The sequence below is a fragment of the Oryctolagus cuniculus genome, chromosome 4, assembly GCF_051225735.1.
Source record: "Oryctolagus cuniculus isolate XC-2025 breed Fujian yellow rabbit chromosome 4, ASM5122573v1, whole genome shotgun sequence".
Lineage (NCBI taxonomy): Eukaryota > Metazoa > Chordata > Mammalia > Lagomorpha > Leporidae > Oryctolagus > Oryctolagus cuniculus.
In genome coordinates this window covers 132,439,734-132,458,839 of record NC_142870.1, presented here as the reverse complement: position 1 = coordinate 132,458,839, position 19,106 = coordinate 132,439,734, and the positions used below count along the sequence as shown (strand labels likewise).

The window sequence follows — 19,106 nt, the reverse complement described above, 5'->3', positions numbered from 1 at the left end:
GAGAAGTGGAGCAGCCAGGACTCCAACTGGCACCCATATGGAGTGTCAGCATCACAGGCAGCAGCATTACCCATACTACACCTTAACGCCAGTCACAGAGTTTTGATTTTTAAGGGCAAGCTCTAAACAATCCAGAATACTATCTATATATAGGGACACTATCTTAATGCCTATTTTTCTTGCAGATGAGGAAATTAATTGGATCAAGGCATTTTTAATAAACAAGTATATACTCTTAATTTTTAAAAAATGCTTCTTTGAGAGGCAGGCAGACATAAATTTCTCATTCCACTGATCACTCCCTAGATGTCCCCACAGCCAGGTATGGGTCAGGCTGAAGTTGGGAGCTTGAACTCAGCCAGTTCTTTCTTGTGAGTAGCAAGGACCTCACTTGAGCCATCTACAGGATGTACAGAAGAAGCTGGAATCAGGAGCAGAGCAAGCACTCAAACCCAGGCACTGCCGTATGGAACGTGGGCGTTCATAACTGTTACACCAAATGCCCACTCCTACTCTGCTTTTTGAACAAGAAATTTAACCAGTTAAATTGAGCAAAATAACAATAGGAACATGATTAATAACAGTAATTTTTACATTCTGTCAATAGAAATGATGTATAAATGTCTTAATTAAAATGGGAGATTTAATGAAAGATTTTCTTTTAAGAGAGAATACCAAAGAAGCTAGTAAGTTTTTGAAATTTTTATTGATTTTAAAACAAAATCCAGTTGAACCACTGAACCACAATATTCAGTTTGAATCACAAGTGGAATTATAATGTCATAAGATATTTCTAAGGCTATTATTCTATATAATAACAGAATTAACAGCATAGCTTAATGTAAAATTTTCATTCCAGTGGTTTATATATTTTCTTAGGATGAATTAAATTTTTGTATTGAACACCACTGTAACAGAACTATACAAAAACAAAGATATATGACTTGCCAAACTTTCCAAGAATATGTCTATAAACACAACTCTGAGAATTCTAGGGTAAAGAAATAAACTATCTTCCTTTTTACAGTGAGTTTGTAAGGCGCTGCCTTTGTGAGCAAGAGTACTGTTTTGTCTTTTGTTAAATCTCACTGGAGCACTGGTATATAGAGGATTCATACACCATGTTTCATGAGATTCTAGTCAACCTACTTTTTTTGTAATGCTAGATCTACAAGGTGAAGAACTTCCCTACTGCTCCTAATGCTAGCACACTAACCCAAATTGTTATTCCACTCAGCCCTGCAGAAAGGTCTTAGTTTTGAAGAACATCAGCCGTCTGCTTCAGATTCTTGCTGCCTCATGCAGGTTCCTGCGGAGCAACAGACGGCACAGCAACAGGAGGACTTGGCGGGTGAGGATTTGACACACGCGTCAGATGTGTGCCCCTTGACACACACTGCCTTCGATCTGATCTTCCAGTCAAAGTCACTTCTAACACTAGTAAAATCCAAGGTGTTCATAAGTCTGTATCATTAAACCTGAAGCTTCTCTTGTTACAGTAATCAATACCTTCTTTCTTTGGGTTAAAAAAAGTTTCCCTTAAGGAAATAAAACCACTGACTGCCTAATCTGATTTCTAACTTCTTTGTTTTAAATATGACTTATCATTCTAGAATTCCGTGGCAACTACTATGAGTTTGCTTAATAACCCAAAAACTGACTTAATTCTATAGATAAATGTATGGATGAACTACTGAGGTTCTAAGATCAAATTCTGATTCTATGCACACATAACACATTTTTACATTCAAGATCAAGTTATCTTTAAGAGTTGAAACAACTTTGGAGGTTATCCAGGCCAACTTCTATCCAGATATTATGCTTCTCACATATAGTAGTCTTCTGAATTATAAAAATTTATAGTTATTTCCAAAAAAAGCTACATAAATAAAAAGTATCTATTTATAGAAATATCTATTTAGCAATTCCATAATTTAAATATTCCAATCAAATTGAGTAGAACTGTTCACTCTTATCTCCAGACTGTATCCACAACCTGCGTGTACATCAAGTTAACATTTAAACAAGGAATGTAGTGCCACTTGACTACAAGGGAGGAAACAGTGCTCTGACACAGTCCCTACTTTTTTCATGAACAGAAAACAACAAGTCACATAATGTGAGTTATCCAATGAAGCCGTAAAACAACAACAACAAAGTTCAAGTACCTGGACTTTGGTCTCTCATTTAAGGTTTGGTTTTGGAATGAATGCAAATATGGTTTTAGAAAACCCAACAAAATCAATCTCTTATATAGTCTGTATATATACTGTCTACAAGGACTGTGAACCCACTGCTTCACAAATCGGAGGCTTTGGTGAATAACCAAATGTGTCCAACATAGAAAATAACTCTTTATTGGTCAAAAGTATAAAAGGGTTGACCTTACTTGAAATATGAAAAAGCTGAGTACTTGGAAGATATATGAAAATACTCAGCATAAGATACTATGAAAAGTTGAATATCAAAGTAAATTTTTTCTCAAAAAATTACTTTAGGCCACAGTATTTAACGGAACTTATTGCTATTTTAAGTATCATTAAAAATAGGTTCATATATTGAAGAGATTATCAGTAATACCGCTTCATTAATATAAAACAATATTTTAGGACACATACTCTCTAGATCTAATTTCTAAAACGTATTTTCCTCTTTTCCAAAATTTATGTAGCTGATCAGATTCACTAAAATCTCATAAATCATAAATCAATCAAAGTTCTGATTTCATTAATTTTAGCTTGTTTCATTTCATTCGCATTTTTTTTAGTTCCAAAGGCTCCAGCTGCAAGTTCCCTCTTTGTGTTTTGTATTTTCAGCATATTTTCTTCAACAGAGTCCTTCACAATGAACTTTAAAAAGGAAAAAAATGAAGTTGAATTGGTGGATTACTTTTTAGGCCACAATACTTAAAATTTTTAATGTTAAAAAAACCCTAAGAAACCTAAATTAACTGAGAAGTATACAGGAATAAATATGCTAATAATGCCCACAAAAAAACTAAGTTTTGAAACCTGACGAGAATGCTGGTCTATAAAAGAATTTATATTCTAATGTGTGTTATACAGCCTTCAAAAATGTACAGTAATTACTAGCACCTTTAGTTTTCTTCCAGCAATTTACAGTGAAAATATTTAGAATATGATGTAGCTAGAGCTGAGCATTGATTTTTCACTTTTTAATATATAGTATATGACTGTGAGGACAGAAGTTACATATAAAGATTAATAGATAATAGGCACAAAAAAAGCAAACTATATAAGCAAGTCTAACTAAAAAAATAGCAAAATGATTCTGGCATTAAATTAAAAAAAAAAAAGCCAAATGAGAAATTCACAGAAATGTAACAAATGAGTTTTGACCTAGTGTAATTCATAACTAAACTGAATGTGATCATTTCAACAGATGCTTAAGAAACATTTAACAAAATTCAGTACTTATTCTTGATAAAAATTTTGGTTAAAAAAATTAACACAGCAATAAATGTCCTCAACTTTATCAAGGATATCTATTAGAAACCTGAAAGAACAAGATATTTAATGTGAAATAAAATTATTCACAACAAAAACAGGAAAAAAGTCATAAATGATTACTATCACTACTACTCAACACTGAATAAGAAGCCCAGTTACCAGGGTACCATTTACTGAAATACATGAAAGAGTTCAATAAATGAGAGAGCTACTGTCTATGTTCCTGTACGGAAACATTTTAAAAGAAGATAGTTCTCAAGGTAAAAATTCAGTAAATCCAAAACAGAGTTCTTAAATGGGACTTGACAACCTAAACCCAAAGTTCAATTCAAGATTAATGATAACAGCAATCATTTTCAAAACAAAGTGTAATGAAAACCATTTACTCTATCAGATATCTGTTTAAAAACAAACTTTATGGGGCCAGGATTGTGGCAGGATTGAGCGGCTGGCAGCGATCCCAAATGGGCACCGGTTGTGTCCTAGCTATTCCACTTTCAATCCAGCTCCCTGCTAATGCACTGGGAGGGCAGCAGAAAATGGTCCAGGTACTTGGACTTTGTTACCCATGTGGGAGACCTGAATGGAGTTCCAGGGCTCCTGGCTTCGGCCTGGCCCAGCCCTGGCTGTTGAAGTCATTTGGGGAGTGAACCAGCAGATGGAAAATCTCTCTCTCCAACTCTGCCTTATAAATAAATAAATCTTTTATTAAAAAATGAAATTTTTAAAACCACAGTTATTGTAAGAGTAATACTAACCTGAAAATAGGCACACAAATCAATGGAACTATTAGTCTAGAAAGAGACCCATTTAATATATATGAATTACAGTTTATGATAAAAGTGACATTTCGTATTAGGAAAACCAGGAATTTTTTTAATTATTTATTTTTTAAAGGATTTTATTTATTTATTTGAGAGGTAGAGATAGGGAGAAAGGTCTTCTATCCACTGGGTCACTCCCCAAATGGCTGCAATGGCTGGAGCTAGGTCAAGCCAAAGCCAGGAGCCAGGAGCTTCTACAGGTCTCTCATGTGGGTGCAGGGGCTCAAGCCCTTGGGCCACCTTCCACTGCTTTTGCATATGCAGAAAGCTGAATCAGAAGAAGAGCAGCCAGGACATGAACCGGTGCCCTATGGGATGCCGGCACTGCAGGTGGAGGTTTAGCCTATTACACCTCAGTGCTGGCCCTCAGGAATTTTCCTTTTTTAAAAATGACAGAACAAATAATTGGTTCATCATTAGGAAAAAACTAAACTCAGACCCATATCACAAGTCTTTAAGCATAAAATCTTCCAAGAGAATCAGAAGTATTGGAGAACAGTTTTTAAAAAGTAAAAATAGTCTTCCGTGGTAAGACCTTATAACCTAGAAGTTATGAAAATGGCTGGTAAGTTTTAAGTTATAAAATCTTTAAAATTTTTTTCATGACAAAAAGCTCATAAAATTTAAAGACAAGCAACAGCCTGATAAGCTATTTCTAACTTTCATAATAAAAGATTTAAAATCAGAATCCTTTATACTATGAAACATTTGTAGTTTATGAAAATAGGCAAAAGATAAAAACAAACAAATCACAGAAAAATATTAATGAACAACAGAGGTGGAATTTGCTCAACATCTTAGGTAAATGCAAATCTGAAGGGCACTATTTTTTTGAAAAAAAAAAAAATGTTTATTCATTTAGTTTCTTCTACTTGAAAGGCAGACTGAAAGAGAGAGAGAGAGAGAAAAAAAAAATCTTCCATTTGTTGGTTTACTCCCCATGTGACCACATCAGCCACAGCTGGGCCAGGCTGAAGCCAGCAGCCTGGCACCCAGGATGTATCAGTAGGAAGTTGGATGGGAAGCAGAGGAACCTGGACTTGCACCAGCATTCCAATATGGGATGTGGGCATGTTAAGTGGCAGTTTAATTGTTGCACTAAAACACCCATAGAAGGGCACTTTTTTGATCATCCAATAAGCATCAATTTATATAAAGCCTATTTTGAAAGCAATTTGACAATCTAATACAAAATTTGAATCCAGTATTGTTGTTTTCTTATCCTGAAGAAATACTAAATATATATTACACAAAGATGTATATTCAATAATGCTCATCATGCAGTGTTTATTAGCAAAAAAAATTCTACTGGTTAACTAAATTATGATGTACATATATCTATACACAGGTATTAAAAAGAATGAGCATGTATAGTAGTCAAATTCACAGACACCAGAAGCAGAGTGGTGGTTGAAAGGGACAGGGGAGGAAGGAATGGAGTTCCAGGTACAGACTTTGAGTCTGAGCAAACAGAAAAGTTCTATGGGTAGATGGTGGTGACAGTTGCACACCAATGTGAATGTACTTAGTGCAACTAAACGGTAACACATTACAATGACTACCATGGTAAATTCTATTATGTATATTCTGTTATGTATATTTTACCATAATGAAAATAAATTTATTGTATTAAATGTAGCTATATAGTAGCCTTCAACATTACACTTTGAAGGAAAAACAGTGTTTCAGAGTAATAAAGTGTGATCCCATTTATCTTCAAAATAACTTTTTTTAATGGAGAGATATATACATCTTGAACAGTATACGTTAAACTACTATGGAGGAGAAAAAAGGTAGCTTTTAATTTGCTCCCCATAATTCTTCCCTTATTAATTTTAAAAAACTATCAATGTAATCTTAGAATATGGCTTAAAAACTCACTTTTGTGATGATAACTTCCTGCTTCTGGCCAAGTCTGTGGCATCTGTCAAAACACTGGTCTTCAGCAGCAGGATTCCAGGCCTAACAAGAACACCAGTCACATTATCATCACCCTCACTTTTCTGTAATAGTCCTTTGACTTATAATTCACCTTTTTCTGACTGTTTTCAGATGCCAATATTACAGGCATACTGGGGGATACCAAGCACCTCATTAATCACTATGTCACAATCTCCCCTAGTCATTACATTCCACTGCTTGTAGTCAGCACCTAACATAAGTATTTATTGATTAATCAGTTTCCCCCCAGTCCTTCCCCTCATCTTAAAGTGAATCTATGTATGTTTAACACAAAATAAGGTTTAGACATCTAAGAAGATGTCCCTGATTTTACATTAGAAAATATAGCAATTCTTGGGTCCATTTATGAAATAGTTTTTTCCTCTTGCTGAGTTTTGGTTTATCTTTCACTTTCCTCCACTGAAATAAAAGTACAAAAAGTTTCAAATCAGTAGTAGTCAGATGTCCTCAACATTGTTTAAGACTCTTGAAGCTGAAAACATGATATTTTGGGGAAAAGGAACATTTTCACAGCAAAAAACTACCTGAAGTAGAAGTAAAATACTAAATATATATGTAGATGACAGGTTTATAATATTGTAAAGTGTCCGTGGGATCTACAGCAAAAAGTTTTCCTAGTGCTATAATTTGAGTTTTAGGTTCTTTTCCAGTATAAAAGTTAGATATAAAGAAAATTTAGCTAATGATTTTCTAAAACTAACAGAAAATCCTGTTTTGTGAATATTTTTATTTCACAAATTAGACAAGAGGCCAGATGAAGTTTTTCTTCCTGTTGCCTGTATTTTATCCAGAAACCTAACTCACAAGCTTACTCTATCTACTAATCCATCTTCTCATGATAGCTCTCTTTCTCACATGATTAAGGAAGCAACTAGATCCATCAGAAGTTCATTACGGACATTAAAATATCAACCTGTTACACGATGCTCCATGAAAAGAGATATTCATGAGCAATTTATTTTAAATTCTCATTTTTCTGAAAGACAGCGACAGAGAGATCTTCCATCTACTAGTTCATTCTCCAAATGCCCATATGCGGTCAACAAATAATGAAATCCTGTTTTGTGTCCAGGTGTTTTAATAGCACTGGAAAAAATTTGACTATAAACTTAAAAGGACTACTCTCTTGAGCAGCTGTCTCAAGCTTCAGTGCATAGAGGAACTAGGTTAAATACAATTCTAACTTGTATCCTTAGAGATTCAGGAGCTACTAGATAAGACTCAGGAAGCTGCATGATACAGATGCAAGTGTCCAGGAGCACAGTTTGAGGAACACAAAGCATTAACAGAATGTTCTGGGTAAATTTTAGTGCCTAATGTCATACAGTCACTTGTGATTGTACAATACAGACCTGGAGGTAAAAATGGAAGCTAAAATTCACTCCGAACTTTATGCACCAAGCTGTGTGACATAAAGCTGCATCTGCGTAGGGGCATGTTTTTTCTAAATAAGGGACTATCTGGCAGAAAGGACCCTGGACTAGTTGTTTGTGTTGTTTTTTTTTTTCTTTTTAATTTAAAGATTTATTTATTTGACAGGCAAAGTTGGGGGAGGGAGCAAGAGAGAGAGTCTTCCATCCACTAGTTCACTCACCAAATGGCTGTAACTGCTGGAGGCGAGCCGATGCAGAGCCAGAAGCCAGGCACTTCTTCCTGGTCTCCCATTTGGGTACAGGGACCCAAGTACTTGGGCCAGCTTTTGTTGCTTTCCCAGATGTATTGGCAGGGAGCTGGATCAGAAGTGGAGCAGTCAGGACTTGATCCGACACCCATATGGGATGCTGGCACTGCACTTCACCTTTACCTGCTATGCTACAGTGCCAGCCCCTGAACTAGTTCTATTTCTAACATGCTCTGGGTACTCTGTGGACTAAAGGCAACTCCGTGCTATCCCTGTGCATCTACATATTTAAGATTTGTTGTTGGGGGCTGGTGCTGTGGCATAGCAGGTAAAGCCACCGCCTGCAGTACCAGCATCTGATAAGGGTGCCAGTTCGAGTCCTGGCTGCTCCACTTATAATCCGGCACTCTGATATGGCGTGGGAAAGCAGTAGAAGATGGCCCGAGTCCTTGGGGCCCTGCACCCACGTGGGAAACAGGAAGAAGCTCCTGGCTCCTGGCTTCAGATTGGTGCAGCTCTGCCGGTTGTGACCATTTGAGGAGTGAACCAGTGGATGGAAGACCTGTCTCTCTCTGCCTCTCCTTCTGTGTTAACTTTGACTTTCAAATAAATAAACAAATCTTTAAAATAAAATAAAATAAAGATTTGTGGTCCCAGCTTTTTACCTGAAACTCAAGAGATTCATAACATGCAGAAATCTTCCTGTGAATGAAATTTTAAATCTTTTATACAGTTTCAGTATTTCATGGTTATTATAAAAAATTGTGTAACCACAGATTGTTTCATATTAATTAACTCAACGATAAAACAGTGTTTCATATTAATTAACTCAACGATAAAACAGAAGCTGATTTTTTTTTTTTTTTTTTTTTTTTGGACAGGCAGGCAGAGTGGACAGTGAGAGAGAGAGACAGAGAGAAAGGTCTTCCTTTTTGCCGTTGGTTCACCCTCCAATGGCCACCGCGGCCGGCGCGCTGCGGCCGGCACATCGCGCTGATCCGAAGGCAGGAGCCAGGTGCTTCTCCTGCTCTCCCATGGGGTGCAGGGCCCAAGCACTTGGGCCATCCTCCACTGCGCTCCCGGGCCACAGCAGAGAGCTGGCCTGGAAGAGGGGCAACTGGGACAGAATCCGGCGCCCCGACTGGGACTAGAACCCGGTATGGCGGCGCCGCAAGGCGGAGGATTAGCCTAGTGAGCCGCAGCACCGGCCTACAGAAGCTGATTTTTTAACAAGTTCCCAAATTATTTTCAGTTTTATAATCTTAGGAAAAGGTTATTAGTATCACAATTGAATAATTAGTATGATAAAATTTATCAGAGACTAAACTCTTTAGCAGCTATAGATGAAATAAACTTGGAGACTATGTTAGCAGTTTTATAGTAAAGTTGATTATTTTTTTTTGAATCTGTCAAGCTTCCCAATGTTGGTTCTAACTCTAATTACATTTGTTCTCTGGCTCTCTTGGCTTGTTTCCTTCCTAATGTGGACAGTAGGAAGGTAGCATCAGTGGCTCAAATAGTTGGTTTTTGCCACATACATGGGAGATCTGGATTGAGTTCCCACATTTTCCTACCTTCAATTCCCTAACTGGTGAAGGCACTGGGAAGTGGACTAGAACATAAGAGCTCTCTCTCTCTCTCCATCTCTGAGTCAAATAAATAAAACTACAGAAAAATAAAACTCCGATTCAATCAATACAAATTTACTAGGCTGGGCATTTTGCACAGTGGTTAAGATGCTGCTTGGGACACCTCCATCCTATCTCAGAGTGCCTGGGTTTGAGTCCTGGCTCCACTTGCAATTCCAGCTTCCTTCTAATTTGTCCCCTGGGAGGCAGAAGGAAATGGCTTAAGAACTTGGGCCCCTGCCACCCATGTGAGAGACCCAGATTGAGTTCCTTGCTACTGGCTTTGGCCTGGCCCATCCCCACCATCGTGGCCATTAGGGGAGTGAACCAGAGGATGGAATATCTACTTCCTATAACCCTTTCAAATAAATTATATTTAAAAAAAATAAGTAACAGATTTAAGAGTCCTTAAAACAGATAGAATCTAGAAGTTTGACTTATTACTGTGTAATGTTGGGAAAATTACTTTTCTTGTGTTTCAGTTCCCTTATCTGTAAAATAGGAACCTACCTCATCAGTATGTTGTAAAGATTTCAGTTGACATACGTAAGAAGAAGCCTCAATACATTCACCAAGCTGTTGTTATCGATTTTTAAAAAGTTTGGGGCTGGCGCCATGGTGCACTAGGTTAATCTTCTGCCTGAGCGCCGACCTCCCATATGGGCACCGGTTCTAATCCCAGCTGCTCCACTTCCAGTCCAGCTCTCTGCTATGGCCTGGGAAAGCAGCAGAAGATGGCCCAAATCCTTGGGCCTCTGCACCCACGTGGGAAACCAGGAAGTAGTACCTGGCTCCTGGCTTTGGATCGGCACAGCTCCAGCCATTGCGGCCATCTGGGGAGTGAACCAACGGAAGGAAGACCTTTCTCTCTGTCTCTCCCTCTCACTGTCTGTAACTCTACCTCTCAAATAAAATAAATAAAATCTTAAAAAAAAAAAAGTTTAAGAATTTTCACAATCAATTCTAACTATGAAGGCATTTACCAAATACTTTTTCTCATTTTTGTTTTTTAAAGAAAGTAGTAACATTCTGAAAAGTTTACAGAAGTACTTACAGGATCCATTAAAAACACTCTAGAAGCTGCACAGAGATTCAAACCAACTCCACCTGCTTTTAAAGACAGAAGCATTATAGTTGGAGATCCAGCTTCAGTGTTTTGAAAACATTGAATTGATTCAACTCTTTTCTTTTGGGCCATGGAACCATCCAAACGAGTAAACACAAATCCAGAGGCTCTACAGAGGTGAAAAAAAAGACAAGTAACATTTATTATACTCTGAAACAAATGTTCATTACGAATTTCTTCATTCAATTCTTCCATTCATTTAAAATAAACTTTTTTATTAGAGACACAGAAAAAGGGAAATACATGGAGAAAGAACTCCCATCCATTGGTCCATTGACCAAATGCCCTCAAGAGGCCAAGTGAAGCCAGTGCCAATGCGGGGAGCCAGGAGCTAGGAACGTAATACAGGCCTCCCCTGTGGGAGGTACAAACCCAGTTAGTTAGCTAGCACTTCTGTCTCCCAAGGTCTGCACTGGCAAGAAGCTGGAATTAGCAACAAGAACGGAAAGCAAACCCAGGCACTCTAAGTAATATGGGACCTTGGCATCTTAACCACTTGGCTAAAGGTCCACTCCTTCCCTAATTTATTTTAATATCACTTAGTGCTAACCAGAATGCTAGGCACTGCAGTTAATACTTTTTTCCAATAAATTCAGAACTTAATGTTGGAAATTCAATGCTGCCAGGAAATATTCTCTATTGTGATATTGAGTATTAATTTTAGACAAATGAACAAATTAAAACTGGGTGACAGTGTTGTGGCTCAGTGGGTAAAGCCACCACCTGCCACGCTGGCATCCCATCTGGGTGCTGGTTTGAGTATGGCTGTTCCACTTCCACATTTCCCTTCTAATGCACCGGGGAAAGTCACCAGAAGATGGCCCAAGCACTTGGGCCCCTGTATCCATGTAGGAAACCCAGAAAAGGCTCCTGGCTCCTGGCTTCAGCCTGGGCCACCCCAGTTGTTGCAGCATTATTTGGGGAGTTAACCAGTGAACAGAAGACCTCTCTGTCTCTCCCTATCTCTGAATAAAATAAATCTTTATAAAAACTAAAACTGGTAAAATAGTGGTGTATTTTTTGCTATACAAATCCATACATTTCTATAAAAATCCTTTTATTCAAAATGAAAATTATTGTTCAACTTACTTAAGTGGTGTTTCTATTAAAGACAGGAATGTTGTAAACTGAGAAACAACTAAACTTTTTATATTGGGATTCTTCGTTCTTAAGTCAATCAATGCATGCATTAGAGCATTAATCTGAAAAAAGAAAATACCCATCAGATTTCATTTTTCAATTGGTAAAGTAATTCCAAAACTTTTTAATATGGAGAAAAATGTTCTGTCAAGTTATTTCCTTAAAATGTAAAAGGCTATTAATTTAAAAAAAAATTAAGAGTGAGGCTTCCAAGATGGCAGAGTACAGAAGGAGCTTATTGCTCTAGTCTATGAGAAGATAGTTTAAAAGAAGTGGAAAGAGTACAGTCTCAGGGAAGAGTTAGGGAGAAAATGGCAAAGGGAACCAAGCAAATTAGAGGGACACAGTGGACCTACATGGAGGGCGTGGACACCCACAACTCAGGACCCCAGTAGCCAAGAGCTTCCGCATCAGGGTTGGAGACTGAGATGAGACCAGACTGCAGCAACCCAAGCCACTGGCAATAAATCTGCAGGAAGAGCCTAGAGGGAACCTGACTTGGAGCCCCACTTGGGATAGTGTACCTGCCAAACCAGAGGAGAAAAAAGAAGGACAGACACGTTTCTCTCTCCCCAATCACACTGAAATGGCATCCTGTAACAAACCGACAGAGTGGGCGCCATTTTGGACATACATAACAGCTGCGCCAGCTCATGTCTGCACCCACCAACCAGCCAAGTAGAGACTCCTGACTCTGGCGGGGAGAACTAACAGGGGGCTGGGTGTTTGTGACTGTGGGAGACTTGTGTGCCAGGATTGTGAAAAAACCAAGGCTGTATGGGAGGGCTCACTGTGTGGCTGGGACTTTGGGAAGTCACTGTGGGAGAATCCACATGCTTAGGGCTCCCTTATCACCAGGTGAGGGCACTGCTGGGGAATCTGAGCTTATACTGAAGACCACACAGATCCTTTGTGTGGTCCTTGTGGCACAGCAGATGAATATTATATCCACTGGGGCTAGCGCTCAGGCACTGGTCTCTTTTGAGGAGCTCAGCTGAATAGAATAAACCTCCCCTCTGATTTAAAAAAAGAGAGAGAGAGAGAGATTTACTATGCCAAACCTGAGTGTGTCACCTCAGACATGCCCTTCACACTAGAGAACTGAACAGAACTCCCGGGCCACACCCACCTCTAGATATTCACTGAAAGCAGACACTCCACTAATCTACAGTGGAATAGTACAAAGATAAAAGCCGTCACAATGAAAAAAAAAAAAAAAAACAAATCAGTATCTCCACAAACGGTGAATAACAAATGAACCAATTCAAGAAATAAGAATAAGGAATACAACATGATGCCCCCAAAAGAGCATACTTCAGTACTAGATTGTGAAGATGATGAGATGGAAGAAATGGAATTCAAAAAATTGATTACATAGAAGTAATCTAAAAAGCAAATGCACAAACTACTGAAATCCGTACATGACATGAAAGAAAATTTCTCCCAAGAAATTGAGATCTTAAATCAAAATGAAATGAAGAATTCAATAGAAAAATTAAAAATGCAGTGGATAGCTTTAACAACAGAATCAGTGAAGCAGAAGAAAGAATATCTGACATAGAAGACAAAGCACAAGAAATTATACAGTCAGACCAAAAACAAGATGAGGAAATTAGAAAACTAAAAAACTTTGGCAATCTACAGGATACCATCAAACGACCCAACAAATGGGTTCTAGGAATTCTTGAAGGCATGGAAAGAGAGAAATGATTAGAAGACCTTTTTAGTGAAATAATAACAGAAAACTTTGCAACTTTTAAGAAAGAAAAGGATATCCAAATACAGGAAGCACATAGAACTCCTAATACCAGAAAAGATCCAACCACAACACATTGTAATCAAACTTACCACAGTAAAACAGAAAGAAGATTCTAAAATGTACACAAGAGAAACACCATATTACTTTCAGATGATCCCCAATTAAACTCACAGTGGACTTCTCATCAGAAACCCTACAGGCGAGGAGAGGATGGCGAGATATAGTCCAAGTCTTAAGAGAAAAAAACTGTCAACCTAGAATCCTATACCCTGCAAAGCTTTCCTTTATGAATGAAGGTGAAAAAAAGACCATCCACAAAAAACAGGAGTTGAAAGAATTTGTCACCACCCATTCAGCCTTGTAAAAGATGCTTAAGGATGTGCTACACACAAAACACAGAAACAAGGTCATCACTATGAAATAAAGGAAGAAAATCTCCCAGTAAAAGCACAAAGGAAATACACAGTAAAAAAATAGGATTATTTTTGGGAAAATGGCAGGGCAAAGTTGTTATTTATCATTCAAGTCACTTTGAATGTAAATAGCCTTAACTATGCAGTTAAAAGATACAGACTGGCAGAGTGTATTAAAAAACAAAACCCATCTATTTGCTGTTTATAAGAAACACCTCTCACCAACAAAGATGCATGAAGGCTGAAAGTGAAAGGATGGAAAAAGATATTCCATGCTAACAAAAACCAAAATAGAGCTGGTATAGCCATCTTAATATCAGACAAAAGAGATTTTAACAGAAAAACTGTTGAAAGAGACCAAGAGGGGCACTATGTATAATTAAAGGATAAATTCAACAGGAAGACGTCACTATTATAAACGTATATGCAACTAATTATGGGGCACCTGGCTATTTAAAAGAAATGGTACAGGATCTAAAGGGAGGCATAGACTCAAATACAATAGTAATGGGGGACTTCAATACCCCATTTTCAGCAACAGACAGGTCAAGATGACAGAAAATCAGCAAGGAAACAGCATAATCAACACTGCCGACCAAATAGCTCTAACAGATATCTACAGAATTTTTCATCCTAAACTTGAAGAATACACATTCTTCTCACCAGTGAACAGAACTTTCTCTAGGATTGACCACAAACTAGGCCATAAAGCAAGACTCAACAAATGAAAAAAATCAAAATCATACCATGCATCTTCTCGGACCACAATGCAATGAAGCTGGAAATCAGCAACTCAGGAATCTCTAGAACATATGAAACATATGAAGACTGAAAAACATGCTCCTGAATGAACAGTGGGTCACAGAAGAAATCAAAAGGGAAATCAAAAAGTTTCTGGAAACAAATGAAGATGACAATACAACATATAAAAACTTATGGGATACAACAAAAGCAGTGTTAAAAGGAAAGTTTATAGCAATTGGTGCCTACATCAAGAAATTGGAAAGGCACCAAATAAATGAGCTATCAATGTATTCCAAGGATCTAGAAAAACAACAGCAAATCAAACCCAAAACTAGTAGGAGAAAGAAAATAATTAAAATCTGAGAATAAATCAACAAAACTGAATAAAAAAATGCAAAGGGTCAGCAAAATGAAGAGCTGTTTTCTTGAAAAAATAAAGAAAATTGACATACCATTGGCCCAATGAACCAAAAAAGGAAAAAGAAGATCCAAATCAATAAAATTAGAGATGAAAAAGGGAATTTAATAACAGACATCACAGAAATAAAAAAAATCATCAGAAATTACTACAAAGAGCTGTATGCCAACAAACTGGACATATACAACCTATCTAAACTGAGCCATGAAGACACAGAAAACCTAAACAGACCTATAACCAAGACAGAAACTGAATCAATAATAAAAAATTTCCCAAGAAAGAAAAGCCCAGGACTGGATGGCTTCACTGCTGAATCCTAGCAGACATTTTAAGAGCTAACTTCAATTCTGCTCAAATTATTCAAAACAATTGAAAGAAAGGGAATTAGCCCAAATTCTTTCTATGAAGCAGCATCATGTTAATTCCTAAAGCTGAAAAAGGGAAAGGGAACCAAGAACAATTTCCGTGATGAACATAGATGCAAAAATCCTCAACAAAATTCTAGCCAATCAAATCCAACAATACATCAGAAAGATCATCCACCAAGACCAAGTAGGGTTTATCCCTGGTATGCGGGGATAGTTCAACATTCTCAAATCAATCAATGTGATATACCACATTAACAAACTCCAGAAGAAAAACCACATGATTATCTCAATAGATGCAGACAAAGCATTCAATAAAATACAACACCCTTTCATGATGAAAACTCTAAGCAAAGTTGGTGTAGAAGGAACATTTCTTTTCTTTCTTTTTTTTTTTTTTTTTTTTTTTTTTTGACAGGCAGAGTAGACAGTGAGAGAGAGAGACAGAGAGAACGGTCTTCCTTTGCCGTTGGTTCACCCTCCAATGGCTGCTGCGGCCGGCGCGCTGCGCCGGCGTCCCACACTGATCCGATGGCAGGAGCCAGGTACTTATCCTGGTCTCCCATGGGGTGCAGGGCCCAACCACTTGGGCCATCCTCCACTGCACTCCCTGGCCACAGCAGAGAGCTGTGCCTGGAAGAGGGGCAACCGGGACAGAATCAGGCGCCCCGACCGGGACAGACTAGAACCCGCAAGGCGGAAGATTAGCCTAGTGAGCCGCGGCGCTGGCCCTGAAGGAACATTTCTCAACACAATCAAGGCAATTCATGACAAACCTACAGCCAGCATCCTATTGAATGGGGAAAAGTTGGAAGCATTCCCACTGAGATCCAGAACCAGATGCCTACTCTCACCATTGCTATTCAATATACTTCCTGCAAGTTTTAGCAAGAGCAATTAGGCAAGAAAAAGAAATCAAAGGGATATAAATTGAGAAGGAGGAGGTCAAATTATTCCTATTTGCAGATGACATGGTTCTATATATAGGGACTCCAAAGACTCCACCAAGAGACTACTGGGACTCCTTTAAGAGTTTAGTACAGTAGCAGGATATAAAATCAATACACAAAAAACAACAGCCTTTGTATTCACAAACAATGCCAAGGCTGAGAATGAACTTCTACAATCAATCATATTCATAATAGCTACCAAAAAAATCAAATACTTTGGAATAAATCTAACCAAGGGTGTCAAAAATCTCTATGATAAGCCGGCGCCGTGGCTCAATAGGCTAATCCTCCACCTTGCGGCGCCGGCACACCGGGTTCTAGTCCCGGTTGGGGCGCCGGATTCTGTCCCGGTTGCCCCTCTTCCAGGCCAGCTCTCTGCTATGGCCAGGGAGTGCAGTGGAGGATGGCCCAGGTGCTTGGGCCCTGCACCCCATGGGAGACCAGGAAAAGCACCTGGATCCTGGCTCCTGCCATCGGATCAGCGCGGTGCGCCGGCTGCAGCGGCGGCCATTGGAGGGTGAACCAACGGCAAAGGAAGACCTTTCTCTCTGTCTCTCTCTCTCACTGTCCACTCTGCCTGTTAAAAAAAAAAAAAAAAAAAAAAAAAAAAAATCTCTATGATAAGAATTACAAACCTTTAAAGAAAGAAATATAAGAAGATACAAAAAAAAATGGAAAAATCTTCCATGTACATGGATTAGAAGAATCAATATCATCAAAATGTCCATTCTTTCAGAAGCAATTTACAGATTCAATGCAATACCAATCAAAATAACAAAGACATTCTTCTCAGATATAGAACAATGATACTGGAATTCATATGGAAACACAGGAGACCTCAAAAAGCTAAAACATTCCTATACAACAAAAACAAAGCCAGAGGCATCACAATAGCAGATTTCAAGACATACTACAAGGCAGTTACAACCATAACAGCCTGGTACTAGTATAAAAACAGGTGGACAGACGAATGGAACAGAATAGAAATGCCAGAAATCAATCCAAGCATCTACAACCAACTTCTATTTGACCAAGGAGCTAAAATCAATCCCTGGAGCAAGGATAGTCTCTTCAACAAACAGTGCTGGGAAAACTGGATTTTCACATGGAGAAGTATTAAGCAAGAACCCTACCTTACACCTTACACAAAATTCCACTCAACATGGATTAAAGATCTAAATCTATGATCTGACACCATCAGATTATTAGAGAATATTGGGGAAACCCTGCAAGACACTGGCACAGGCAAAAAGTTCTTGGAAAAGACCCCAGAGGCACAGGCAGTCAAAACCAAAATGAACAATAGGGATTACATCAAATTGATAAGTTTCTGTATTGCAAAAGCAACACTCAGAAAAGTAAAGAGCCAACTGAAAGAATCAGAGAAATTATTTGCAAACTACGCAACTGATAAAGGATTAACAACCAGAATATACAAAGAGATCAAGAAACTCCACAACAATAAAACTAACAACCCAGTTATAGACCAAGGACTTAAACAGACATTTTTCAAAGAGGAAATCTAAATGGCCAACAGACACATGAAAAAATGTTCAGGATTACTAGCCGTCAGGGAAATGCAAATCAAAACCACAATGAGGTTTCACCTCACCCCAGTTAGAGTGGCCCTCGTACAGGAATCAACAAACAACAAATGCTGGAGAGGATGTGGGGGAAAGGGCACCCTAATCCACTGTTGGTGGGAATATAAACTGGTAAAGCCTCTATGGAAGACAGTATGGAGACAGCTCAAAGATCTGAAAATAGACCTTCCATATAACCCAGTCATCCCACTCCTGGGAATTTACCCAAGGGGAATGAAGTCAGTAAACAAAAGAGCTGTCTGCAACTCCATGTTTACTGCAGCTCAATTCACAACAGCTAAGACATGGAATCAACCTAAATGCTCATCAACCAAAAACTGGATAAAGAAATTATGAGAAATTATGTGATATGTATACTATAGAATGCTATACACTGGCAAAAAAAAAAAAAAAAAAAAAACATGAAATCCGGTTTGTTTGCAACAAAATGGATGAATCTGGAAAACACCATACTTAGTGAAATAAGCCAGTCCAAAAGGGACAAATACATATGTCTTCCTGCTCTGTGAGAACTAATAAAGCAACTAAAATGAAATCTGGAGAAGTGAAATTGACCCTTGGAGAAGGGATGACTTGAGCTGCCCTTGACTGTCAAGGAACAGTTTCATTTTCTTTGGTTTTTCTTTTTTGTTTAGCTTTTTACTTAACATAGAGTTAATCATACATGTATAAAGTCTATTGAGAATGGATCTCATTAAAAAATAAGAGTAGGAATAGAGAGGGAGGAGGAAGTTTGTAACTGTAAAGCTGTATAGTACTGCATAGGTTCCTATGGACTTAACTTCTAAGCGTACAGTTTAAAAACTTGTCATGGGACTCCAAATCCCAATAAGCTGGGTGGTAATAATGCCACCTTAAGTGTTAAAGTGATTATATTAAGTGTCAAAATGAACATATAGATAGGATTAAGTGTCAAAGTGATCATATAAATTGGATTAATTATGTTAATAATAAAAGAATTAAAGAAAAGAGAATGTTCCAACATGGGAAGCAGTCCACACAGCAGACTCATAAGAATGACAATGCTTTAAGTAGCACTCTGACCTCAGAATAAGCCCTAAAGGCATTCTGGTCTGGCTGAA

At 38.1% G+C, this 19,106-nt stretch overlaps 1 protein-coding gene across 21 annotated transcripts in view; it reads right to left on the bottom strand.

Moving 5' to 3' along the window:
• Window positions 1–687: 687 nt before the first annotated feature.
• Window positions 688–19,106, bottom strand: part of HLTF (helicase like transcription factor) — a 70,642-nt gene continuing 52,223 nt past the window's right edge. For 15 of the 21 annotated variants that reach the window (XR_016232049.1, XR_016232050.1, XM_017346633.4 and 12 more), the window contains 4 exons: window positions 11,721–11,833; window positions 10,560–10,740; window positions 6,176–6,256; window positions 688–2,849 (listed from right to left, as the gene is read on the bottom strand). Coding sequence is in view for 15 of the 21 variants with exons in the window: in XM_017346633.4 (XP_017202122.1) it covers window positions 2,700–2,849; window positions 6,176–6,256; window positions 10,560–10,740; window positions 11,721–11,833 (525 nt within the window). In the remaining 6 variants the exon portion in view is untranslated. 21 annotated transcript variants of the gene reach the window in all.